This window comes from Castor canadensis, chromosome 5 (assembly GCF_047511655.1).
Source record: "Castor canadensis chromosome 5, mCasCan1.hap1v2, whole genome shotgun sequence".
Lineage (NCBI taxonomy): Eukaryota > Metazoa > Chordata > Mammalia > Rodentia > Castoridae > Castor > Castor canadensis.
In genome coordinates this window covers 99,175,089-99,188,351 of record NC_133390.1, presented here as the reverse complement: position 1 = coordinate 99,188,351, position 13,263 = coordinate 99,175,089, and the positions used below count along the sequence as shown (strand labels likewise).

At 38.7% G+C, this 13,263-nt stretch overlaps 1 protein-coding gene across 1 annotated transcript in view; it reads right to left on the bottom strand.

The window, feature by feature from the left end:
- Positions 1–761: 761 nt before the first annotated feature.
- The window catches only part of Lrrc31 (leucine rich repeat containing 31), a 41,276-nt gene continuing 28,774 nt past the window's right edge, over positions 762–13,263 (bottom strand). Inside the window, exon 9 of the mRNA XM_074075243.1 lies at positions 762–1,120. Within this exon, the coding sequence (XP_073931344.1) occupies positions 762–1,120 (359 nt within the window). The remainder of the gene's footprint in view (positions 1,121–13,263) is intronic.

Sequence of the window (13,263 nt, the reverse complement as noted above, 5' to 3'; positions counted from 1 at the left end):
AGGACTGAGATGAAAGGCACCATGTAGAGATAAGCACCCATTCCTGCCTTTCTTTGTCTCCACTTGTAAATAAACTTTCCAAAGCAGGACTCCCTGCTGTTCTTATCTAAACCTTAGGTTTCTATTCCACTACTAGCCCCTAATTTATGGGAGAACACATTCCTTGTAACCTGATAAGTAAGCCTCTGGTGTTTCCCCAGTTCCCAATAAATAATAATTACCCCACCACCAGGATGTGGGCAAGATCAGGATGTGGGAAAGATCAGGAAAATGTGACCCCAGGGGCATGAGGAATTCCTATGTGACGATGATTGATGTTTTAAAGAGTGTAAGATCTACTTAAACTTTTCTCTCAGGGTCCTTGCTGAAACCTGCTGTGTCAGGTGGATGCTCAGACCCTAGCCGGCTAGAAATAAACCTCGCCGTGTGACCTCCTTTGTCTCGAGTGTCCTTTGTCCTCTCAGAAGGTGGCAGGCCTCGTACCTTAACAATGAGAACCTATTTGAAAAGTCACTAAAGCAAAAAGAGCTGGGGGCATGGCTCAAGTGGTAGAGCACTTGCCTAGCAAGGCAAGCCCTGAGTTCAAACTCCAGTATCCACAGATCAGAAAGAGAGAGAGAGAGAGAGAGAGAGAGGAGAGATCAATCCTATTGGATTATTGTATACATATATTTACAAATAATGTAAGTCCCACTAAACAACCACAAGCTGATATTCAGATGACATTGTAATTTATTCATTCTTCTCTTCCTAAGGATTGTTTACAGCTTAGTAAGACATGGAAACTCAGCCTCCTGAGCCCCACCATGGTCAAAGTGAATGCCCCTTTGGTCTTGGGTAAAGGATCGTAGCTCTTCCTCCTGTGCAGCTGAGAGAGTCCATCTCTTCATTCCTATTTCAGTGATCGCAGGGAGTTTGGTCATTGCACGTAACAAGTGTCTAAACCATGGGCCACAGTCCCGAAAATGGGATGGCCGACGGCTAATGTCCAGCTCAGCCAACTCTTGGAGAAACGGCACGCTCTGGCAGAAGGCAGCCCACCCCGTGTCACAGATGCTGTCATTGTAGCTCAGGTCCAACTTCTGCAGTTTGGCCAGGTGACCCATCCGTATGACTGATGCTGGAAGACAAAACCACCCCAAATGATAAAATATAAAAACACATCCATACATCCTACCGTGGCTAGCTCCTGATTCCAGTACCACAGTGATCTAGGATTCTTGATGACAAGTTAGCAATTGGTGATGATTGAGTTTCAGCTAGTAGCTTTACTTAGGGCATCTGAAATTACCTTACTAACAAAATTGTCTCTCCATGTATTTTTTTTTCTCTCTTTTTAAGCCTTAACTCAAGGAATTTCACTTTTGTCAAGTTCCTGCACCCTGCTCTGCTGGAGGTCCTGCTCCCCTGCAGCTTTCTTTAATTAAGTGTATAGAATAATGGCTCACTGGCTTCATTGAAGGACCTTTGTACACTGTGGTCTTGCTGCTTAATGCTGTTTAATTATTCATTGCTCATTCATTCTATTATTCTTCATCCAACAATCATTGAACTAAGTACTTTCATTTTGTTGCTGTTGATTGTTTTTCTTTTGTGATGGTACTGGGATTTGGTGGGACTGGAGTTTGAACTCAGGGCTTCAAGTTTGCAAGGGAGGTGCTCTACTTCTTGAGCCACAGTCAAGTGCTGGAGTTTGAACTCAAGGCCTTGAGCTTGTCAAGTAGGTGCTCTACTACCTGACCCAAGTCACCAGCTTAACTGAGCACTTTCAATACACAAAACATTCATGGATGTTTTCTAATTCACTTTAGAGACCCCTCACTACACAGGACAATTTCCCCTTTAAATAGCCCACATCACACTCTGTGCTATAATAGCACTTAATAAATTTTAGTTCATGATTAAACTAGGAGAAGATAACTTCTGCGAGAGCAGGAAGGAGAGATACCCAAGGTAAATGGCACCTGCTTCCCTCTCCGATTAAACCCAGGAAGGCGTTTAGAGTCTTAAGGGGTCTTGGACAACTCCTCACTCAATCTCCAGATCAATAATGAGAAAGGAATCCTTCAACTGTCAGAGGATTGTGACCACTGTGATTACCTGATCCATCCTTTCTAGGTTCACTATGAAGTAGCTCTTAGCAGGAAGCAGTCCTACTTGGGGTCCCCATCTGTCTCCAGTGACTCTCACCCATCCCCACCCCCCTACCCGCCTCAGCCAGGTGGAAAACTCAGCTCCTTCTTCTCACTCTAGTGCTGCAGTGTTGGACAACAGCCTTACAGTGTATCCTTGAGGTCTGCCTCTCGTTTTTCCCTCTGTGACCATGGCCCTGGTCTTGCAATCAGTTCACACCAGGCATGGATTTCAGATGGAGAAGGATACTTCAAATCATCCCATGCCAACAGTCAATTTCACGGAGCACTGGACAGGTCAGTTGTCCACACACAACAGCTGCTGTCTCTAGGTGTCCCTGTCAGTGTGTCTCTTCTTTTCTGCCTTTATCTTGCAACATTACAATATTCTTAAGATTAAGTGTGAAAGACAGTGTGCACACTTTTCTCTTAAAACAGGTTGTAGCTGGGTGTACATCTATAGTTCCAGCTACCTGGGAGGCTGAGGCAGGAGGATCACTTGAGTTCAGAGTTCAAGCCCAGCCTAGGCAACATAGCAAAACCTATTATGGAAATTTTCATGTACACAAAATGTAGAGAGGAAAGGAGAGCATGACTGCCACCTACCCATCATTCAGCTTCAACAGTCTTCATCACACCAGTCTTTTTCTCCTTTTTGTTTTTATTTTTTAGTATTTTAAAGCAAATCCCAGACATTATTTCACTTTTTTGTACTGCTCACTATATAAGCACCCTATTCACAATAGTACATATATGAGTAGTTTAGATTCATTATATCTTTAAAAATCTGGGAAGTAGAATTGTGGACCAAATACTTTCTTAATAGTCTATATTACAAATAACAGTATATATATATATATACACATATATATATATATATATATATATATACACATATATATATACACATATATGTGTGTATATATATATATACACATATATATATGTGTGTATATATATATATATATGTATATATATGATATTAGTGTTTAACAAATTCTTAAAGAATGTTTCAGTTAGAAATAAAGCAATATATAAGTAGCAACAGCTAAAACCACACATAGTAATACTGTTACTAACTAAAAATTGAAAAAAAGAAAAAATATTCCTGACAAATTGTAAAAGTATAAATTTGACTCAAGGAAAAAAACCGGCAGAAAAAAATAAGAAAAAATATACAATGACTGAAGCTATGATTCATAAATTTGATGCTGATTAAAAAAAGTAATTGAAGAAGCAAATTTAAATTACACAATTAACTAATTAATAAACTTAAAGTTTGCATTCTAAATAAAGATATACTTAGTGGTGTCCAATTCAGAAAAAGTAAATGAAACCAAAAGTTGATTTGCTGAGATTGGTAGCACTGATAAGCCTCTGTGGTAGTCAGAATTCTAAGATGGGCACCCTGAGACACCCAGTACATTTTGCTCCCATGAGTAGCTTTTGTCATATGGTACATTTGACTTTTGAAAACAGAAATTATTTGTGTGTGATTAACTTAATAACACAGCACTTTAAAGGCAGAGAGTGTCCTCTGACTGGGGACAGAAGAGGAAGGAGATCATCCAAGAAGTCAGAGAGGTTAGAAGGATAAGAAGCCCTGACACTTTGGGCTTGAAAATGAAGTGGCCATGTATCAAAGAATGTGGGTATCTTCTCGTAGGTGAGAGTGGCCACCAGCTGAGGCCTAACAAGAAATTAGGAATCCCACTGCAAGACACTGGATTCTACCAACAAGAAGTGTCATCCAGAGGCTAGCTGATGCTTTTGTTCTCAGCCTTGTGGAACCAGGAGCAAAGAACCTGGACAAGCTATGCCAGACTTCTGTCCCACAGAGCTGTGAGTAAACATGGAGAAAGTAAGGCACAAATTTTATTTGTTACACAGTAATAAAAAACTAATATCTTTAGTCAGAGGGGAAAAGAAATGAATTCTAATGTTGGGGATGAGAGAGTGGTATCACTAAAGACATTTAAGGGATAATAAGGAAAAACCTTTATTTCTATAAATCCAACAACCTAGGTGAAATGGGCCAATTCCTTGATACAAATTATCAAAACTTATTCAAGCAGAAGCATAATCTGAATAGTCCTATATCTATTTTAAAATTGAATTCTCTATTTAAAACATTCCACTAAGAAAACTTCAACTTTAGATGCCTTTAATGGCAAATTCTGTGAAAGAGTTAAGGAAGAAATAACACTAATTTAGTACAATCTTTTCAGTATAAGGTCATCATTACCCTGAAACCAAAACCAGACAAAGACATTATAAGAAAAAAAAACCTATTAGACTATTAACTGTCATGAAGATAGGTACAAACAGGGCTAGAGGTGTAATTCAGTGATGGAGCACTTGTTCAGCATGGGAAAGGCCCTCGGTTCAATAACAGCACTGAAAAAAAAAACACCAACAATATATAAAATGGATAATGCATCATGACCAGATGGGGTTTGTCTTGGGGATGTAAGGCTGGTTTAACTTTTGAAAAGCAATTGATTCATGTACTATGTTAACAAACTAAATGTTTTAAAAACCATAACATATGCTCATCTCAATAGGTACAGAAAAAAATTCCCAAACCATTTTTTAATCCAGTATATGAATGCTTAGCAAATTAGGATTCTTTAACTTGATGAAACTTGACAAATCTAACAAAACCTGACCTGTAGCTGCAAACAGCAACACACACACAAACCTCACAGCTGGCATATTTAATAGTGAAAGACTGCTTTCCCCTTAAGATTAGGGGTAAGGCAAGAATATCTGCTCTCATTCAATTCAATGTCTGCTGGAAATCCTAGTCCGTTAACTACTCAAGAAAAAGAAACAGCTGGGAGCTGGTGGCTCATGCCTATAATCCTACTACTCAGAAGGCAGAGGTCAGGAGGATCTCGGGAAAATAGTTCATGAGACCCTATTGCAAAAGAATCCATCATACAGGAAAAGTGCTGGTGGAGTGGCTCAAGGTGAAGGCCCTGAGTTTCAAACCCCAATACTGCAAAAGAAAAAGAAACAAAAGATATAGAGTGGGAAGAAAAAACAAGTATGTCTCTAATCATAGATTGTCTATATTATTATCAACATAGAAAATCCTACAGAATCCTACCAATAATCCTCTGGAGGAGGATTTGACCAAGCAGCTACAACTGAAGGATAACACAGCTATCAGCTGGGGAAAACAATAGCTCAGACCACCCTGCATGATCTGGCAAACCTACCTCACCTCACAATTTCAATTAAACTGGTAGACAGAAGAACAAAACACTGCTCACCAGCCAATCACCTGGTGAGACCACATCACAGCTTCTGCTTATATGCCAATACCAGGACTGGATGCTGGAGGAGTAACTCAAGAACTTAAACTAAGCCTGAAATTCTACTGTTCCTGAACCTGGTATGTGGGGTTTTTTCCCTGTTTTTTTCTTTTCTTTCGTTTGTTTGTTATATTATGTGAGTTTTTATTTTTATTTCTATTTTTTCTTTCTGTACTATCAACTTCACCATCACTATCTTCTTCTCCCTACTCTTACTCCCTTCAGTCTCCCTCCTTTTCCTGTGCTGCAATCCATTGTTCTCCTTCCTAACTACTCTCTCTGCCCCTTCTCATCCACTCTCTTCCCCAGCCTTCACCTTCCCTCCTATCCTCCCCCAACCTGTCACCACACTACCCCTCCCTCCTACCCACTCACCACCTGCTGACCAAACTACTGTGCCAACTTTACACAACCCCAAACCCCATAATCCCTGACACAAGCACCCTACACTATAACAACAGAAACACACCCAAACACACACAAGGACACAAAACCCAGCAGCCCCCACATTGCTTTTCCCACTAACCCATCCCACTTCCTGCTTCCCCTTTTAGTGCCACTTTAACCAATTTCCCAAATTTCTATAGCCTAACAAGTGTTAACCCTCAACTCCCACTGCTTATAACACTACCACCAAGGGTCCTCTCTATAACATATGAACAACTGGTCTGCTATTGACCCTGTGAATTAGTTATTGCTAAGTTATACCTCCCGGCCAGGGACAGAAATAGCACACCAACCTAGCTAACAATGCAAAAATTAAATCAAGGGAAAGAAAACAGGCAATTAAAACCACCAGCAAGCATGTCAAGAACATAGTTGCACAGCACCAAGTGGAGTGATGGGAAGAAGAATGGATGGAAACCACTCTCCTCAAAAAAATAATTCAATACAGGATTCTGAGTGATATGAAGAAAATGGATACTCAGTTCCTGACCCCAATAAAACAATGATAAACAACACTAAGGAACCCAGCAGTGCCCTCAAAAACACCCTCAAAGAAGAAATCACTGAGAATTCCATGGAGAAGATACTAGACATGGTTAACCAAAATGTACAAGATGCACTCAAGAAATTTCAAAGACACCAAAAGTAAAGAACATGAGAAGACACAGAAGCAAGTAAATGAACTCAGAGGCACTCTAAATAAATACCAAAATGAAACAAAGGATGCTATAAATAGAGAGATAAATGAATTAAAGGTGAAAATAAAAATATTAAAGAGGAGGTGACCAAAGATATAGAAAACCTCAGAAAAAAAGAATCAAACAGAAACACAAAACACAGTGGAAGGCCACTCCAGCAGACTAGAACGAGTAGAAGACAGAATCTCAGCGCTCAATGATAAAACAGAAATTAAAGAAAAAACTGAAGAAATGTTAGTCAAACAACTCAAAAGCTGAGAAAGGAAAATGCAAGAACTCACTGACTCCATCAAAAGACCAAACCTGAGAATCATGGGTATTGAAGAAGGAGAAGAGGTCCAAGCAAAAGGACCTCATAATATATTCAAAAAAATAATAACAGAAAAGTTCCCAAATTTTGAGAAAGTTTTGCCTATTCAGGTATAAGAAGCCTCTAGGACACCAAATAGACTTGACCAAAATAGAACCTTTCCATGGCATATCATTAAAACAACAAGCACCGAGAATAGAGAAAGAATACTGAAGGCTGTAAGAGAAAAAGCAAATAATATATAAAGGTAAACCAATCGAAATCACAGCAGATTTCTCAATGGAAACCCTAAAAGTAAGGAGGACATGGAGTGATGTATTTCAGGCACTGAATGAAAACTACTTCAACCCTGGGATACTCTACCCAGCAAAACTATCATTCAAAACAGATGGAGCAATAAAAATCTTACACAATAAGCAGAAACTAAAACAAAATATGTCCACCAAGCCACCACTACAAAAGATTCTCCAAGGAATTCTGCACACAGAAGATGAAAGCAAACAAAACCACAAGAGGACAGGCAGTATTAAACCACAGGAGAAGAAAAGACAAGGAATCAGAGCATAGCATTGATTCAGCTGCACACAATCAAACCCTTAACAAAAACAACTAAATGGTAAGGATCACCACATACCTATCAATACTAACACTGAATGTCAACAGACTGAACTTCCCCATCAAAAGACACCATTTGGCAAACTGGATTAAAAAGGAAAATCCAACAATCTGATGTTTACAGATTCTCAATCTCATTGATAGAAAAAAACACCAGCTTAAGGTGAAAGACTGGAAGAAAATTTACCAAACCAGTGGCCCCCCAAAACAGGCAGGAGTAGCAATACTTATATCTCACAAAGTAGACTTCAAACTCGCATTGATCAAATGAGATAAAGAAGGACACTTCATACTAAAAAAAGGGGCAAAACATCAAAAGGAAATAACAATTATCAACCTATATGCACCCAACATCAGTGCACCCAATTTCATCAAACATACTCTAAAGGACTTAAAAGCACATATAGACTACAACACAGTGGTAGTGGGAGACTTAAATACCCCCCCCCATCACCAATAGGTCATCCAAACAACAACAACAACAAAAAATAAAGAAATTCTAGAACTAAATCACACCATCGATCAAATGGACCTAACATGTCTGCAGAATATTTCCTCCAACATCAGCACAATAAACATTCTTCTTGGCAGCCCATGGAACTTGCTCCAGAATTGATCATATCTTGAGGCACAAAGCAAGCCTCAGCAAATATAAGAAAATAGAAGTAATCCCCTGCATTTTATCTGATCACAATGCAATAATACTAAAACTCAACAACAAAAACAACAGCAGAAAATATGCAAACAATTGGAAGCTGCTCAATGATCGGGGGTCGTAGATGAAATAAAAGAGGAAATTAAAAGGTTCCTGGAAGTTAATGAAATGAAAACACAACTTACCAGAACCTAAGGGCACAGCAAAGCAAAGGCAGTCCTAAGAGGAAAGTTTATAGAAGACACAGATATGAATCCACACAGCAATGCCCATCTTATTTTTGACAAAGTCACCAAAAACATGATGGAGAATAAACAGCTTCTTCAACAAATGTTCCTGGGAAAAGTGGTTATCTGCTTGAAGAAAACTGAAACTAGATCAATGCCTATCACCCTGTACTAGTATCAACTCAAAGTGGATTAAGGACCTTAATATCAGACCTGAAACTCTGAAGTTATTACAGGAAAGAGCAGGGAATACTCTGGAAGCAATAGGTACAGGCAAAGAATTCCTCAGTAGAACTCCAGCAGCCCAGCAACTAAGAGAAAGGATGAACAAAAGAGACTACATGAAATTAAAAAGCTTCTGCACAACAAAAGAAATGGTCTCTAAACTGAAGAGACCACCCTCAGAGTGGGAAAAAATATTCACTGGCTATACATAAGACAAAGGACTGATAACCAGAATATTCAGGGAGTTCAAAAAACTAAACTCCCCCAAAATCAATGAACCAATAAAGAAGTGGGCAACTGAACTAAACAGAACTTTTTCAAAGGAAGAAATCCAAATGGCCAAAAAACACATGAAAAGATGTTCATCATCCCTTGCCATAAAGGAGATGCAAATCAAAACTACACTAAGATTCTACCTTATTCCTGTTAGAACAGCTATCATCAAAAACACCCCCAACAACAAATGTTGGTGAGGATGTGGGGAAAAAGGGAACCCTCATACACTGCTGGTGGGAATGTAAGCTAATACAACCACTTTGGAAAACAACATAGAGGCTTCTTGAAAAACTGAACATAGATCTACCATATGATCCAGCAATATCATTCTTGGGGATATACCTGAAGGAATGTGACACAGGTTATTCCAAAGGCACTTGCACACCCATGTTTATTGCAGCACTATTCACAATAGCTAAGTTATGGGAACAACCAAGGTAATCCACTACCAACAAATGGATTAAGAAAATGTGGGGGGATTCCAAGATGGCGACTAGTGGGAGAAAGCAGAAAGAGTGCTTCCTAAAGTAAAATCTTGGAGAGACACTGGAGATACACCTTGCAGGAAAAACCACTGAGAAGAGGTAAAACTCCAATACCACCACAACCCCAGCCCACACAAAGCATCTCTACTCCACGTTAAACAGAGAATCCAGGAGGGCTCCCATGCCGCCAGACGCCAGCACCTAACCTGCTTGGGAGAAGCAGACCACCAGGTGAGCTAAGCGGCATGCGGTACTCCCACAGACAACCCTGAGCCAGATCAGCATAGCTCCCTAGACAGACTGACCCCCACCCAGGGAAAAAAGAGAAAAAAACAAACAAATAAGCAACAACAATAAAAAAGACACGTAGCAAAGAGGGTGGGGCACCCTGAGCACCGAAGAAGGGGGGAGTGGCAATCCTTCACGGAACTGTAGGTAAACAAGCCAGGCTGGAGAAGGCGGGTGTAGTGTCACCTCCCCCAGTGTGCTTGGAGAGGGAAAAGCTTGTAGCAGTGGCGGTCATGCCCAGGAGAACTCAGAATAAACAAAGCCTGAGGGGCTAGGTGAGTGTTAAGCTCGTCCCTGAGATCTACAATCAATAAAGCCTCCAGCAACAGCTGGCTGACAGCAGTGGGCAGGTGAGCCGCAGCTTCAGATAAACATTCACAAAGCTGTCTCCAGATTTTTTTTTTCCTCTTCCTTTGATGAGACAAAAACTGAACTACACCTGCATGCTGAAAAACTTACTGAAACTGCATTGCATCTGAACTTGGGACACTTTGCTGTGTTTTGGGTTTTTTTTTTTTTTTTCTTTTTTGGTTTTTTCCCTTTTGATGAGAATGACAGAACTACTTCTGAGACACCATCTCCAGGACTGGAGGCTGAAGGACTAACACCAAAATTATTAAGACTGAAACTTTATTGCATTTGACCTTGGAGGGTTTTTAAAATTTTTATTTTATTTATGTATTTATTTATTTATTTATTTATTTTATCCTCTCTCTGTCTCTCTAATGCCTGTTTAGCTTACTGTTGATCAGTACACTATCTCTCCCTGTTTATACCTTTGACACAATTTTTTTTATTCTTTTGGGTTTTTTTACTTGTTTATTTGTTTTTCCCTTATTCTTTACCTTCTTTGCTTTCCCTCTCCTCTCACCCTTCCATTCTAAATATCACCATTGTTATTATTACAAGCTAGAAAATACTTAATTGCACACAGTACAGGGACAGTAACAATACCAAGGGCAATGATGGGAAGACAGAAAAAACAGGGAAACTAGTTGCCCCACAGCAAAAAATTAGTACAGGAACCAGAGGGAAATGAAGAAAACAGATACTCAGATCCAGACTCCAACAAAACGAAGATAAACTATGCCAAAGAACCCAATGAAGCCTACAAGAATAATCTGAAAGATGAAATCCTCCAACTAATCAATGAGAATTTTATAGAGATGATGCTGCATATGGTCAACCAAGATGTACAGGAGACACTCAAGAAATTCCAAGACAACAAAAGTAGAGAATTTGGGAAAACACAAGAAGAAATAAAAGTAACCATATAAGCACTGTATAAACACCAAAGTGAAACAAAGAACACAATTAATAAAGAGATAAATGAACTCAAACAAAAATAGACAACATTAAAGAGGAAGTGACTCAGGATATGGAAAACCTCAGGAAAAAGAACGAAACAGAAATGCAAAACAAAATGGAAGGCCAATCCAGCAGAATAGAACAAGTAGAAGACAGAATCTCAGAACTCAATGATGAAATGGTAATTAAAGGAAAAACCGAAGAACTATTAGTTAAACAACTCAAGACCTGTGAAAAAAATGCAAGAACTCACCAACTCCATCAAAAGACCAAACCTGAGAATGATGGGCATTGAAGAAGAAGAGGTGCAAGCAAAGGGAATGTGTAATATAACAAAATAATTACAGAAAATTTCCCAAATCTAGAAAAATCTATGCCCATACAGATGCAAGAGCCCTCTAGAACACCAAACAGACCAGACCAATAGAACTACCCCATGGCATATCATCATTAAAACAACATAATACAGAGACTCAAGAAAGAATATTGAAGGCTGTAAGAGAGAAAAAAACAAATAACATAGAAAGGTAAAACCATCAAAATCACAACAGACTTCTCAACAGAAACATTAAAAGCAAGAAGAGCTTGTGGTGAGATCTTCCAGGCACTGAATGAAAATAACTTCAACCCTAGGATACTCTACCCAGCAAAACTATCATTCAAAATAGATGGAGCAATAAAAGTCTTCCATGATAGCAGAAACTAAAACAATATATGACCACAAAGCCACCACTACAAAAGATTCTTCAAGGGATTCTGCACACAGAAAGTGAAACCCAACATAACCATGAAAGGGCAGGCAGCACCAAACTATAGGAAAAGAAAAAGCAAGAAAGTAGAGAGTAACCTCGATTTAGGTACACACAATCAAACCTTCAAACAACTAAGACAACTAAATGACAAGAATCACTACATACTTATCAGTACTAACACTTAATGTTAATGGACTTAATTCACCCATCAAAAGGCACCGTTTGACAAACTTGATTAAAAAGGAAGATCAAACAATTTGTAGCTTACAGGAGACCCATCTCACCAACAGAAATAAGCATAGGCTTAGGATAAAAGGCTGGAAGAAGACTTACCAAGCCAATGGCCCCCCAAAACAGGCAGGAGTAGCAATACTTATCTCTGACAAAGTAGACTTCAAACCTACATTGATCAAATGATATAAAGAAGGACATTCCATACTAATAAAAGGGGAAATAGACCAAAAGGAAATAATAATCATTAACCTGTATGTACCCAATGTCAATGCACTCAGTTTTATCAAACATACCCTGAAAGACCTAAAAGCATATATTAAGGCCAACACAGTGGTTGTGAGAGACTTTAACACCCCATTATCATCAATAGATAGGCCATCCAAACAAAAAATCAATGAAGAACTCCTAGATCTAAAAGATACCATAGATGAAATGGACCTAGTTGATGTCTACAGAACATTTCATCCAACTACTCAGCAGCCCACAGAACCTTACCTTCTCCAAAATAGATCATATCCTAGGGCACAAAGTGAGCCTCAGCAAATATAAGAAAATAGAAATTATACCATGCATTCTATCCAATCACAATGCAATAAAACTAGAACTCAACAACAAAAATAAAGACAAAAAACATGGAAACAGCTGGAAACTGAATAACTCATTGCTTTTTGAACAATGGATCATTGATGAAATAAAAGAGGAAATTAAAAGGTTCCTGGAAGTCAATGAAAATGAAAACACAACCTACCAGAACCTATGGGACACAGCAAAGGCAGTCCTGAGAGGAAAGTTTATAGCGATGAGTGCAAATATTAAAAAGACTGAAATATCTCAAATCAATGACCTAATGATACATCTCAAACTCCTAGAAAAACAAGAACAAGCAAATCCCAAAACAAATAGAAGGAGAGAAATAATAAAAATAAGAGCTTAAATCAATGAAACAGAAACCAAAAAAACCATACAAAGATTTAATGAAACAAAAAGTTGGTTCTTTGAAAAAATAAACAAGATCAACAGACCCAAGGCAAACCGGACTAAAATGAGGAGAGAAAAAACCCAAATTAGTAGAATCAGGAATGCAAAAGGGGAGATAACAACAAACACCATGGAAGTCCAGGAAATCATCAGAGACTACTTTGAGAACCTATATTCAAATAAATTTGAAAATCTTAAAGAAAAGGACAGATTTCTAGATATATATGATCATCCAAAACTGAACCAAGAGGAAATTAATCACCTGAATAGACCTTTAACACAAAATGAAGTTGAAGAAGCAATCAAGTCTCCC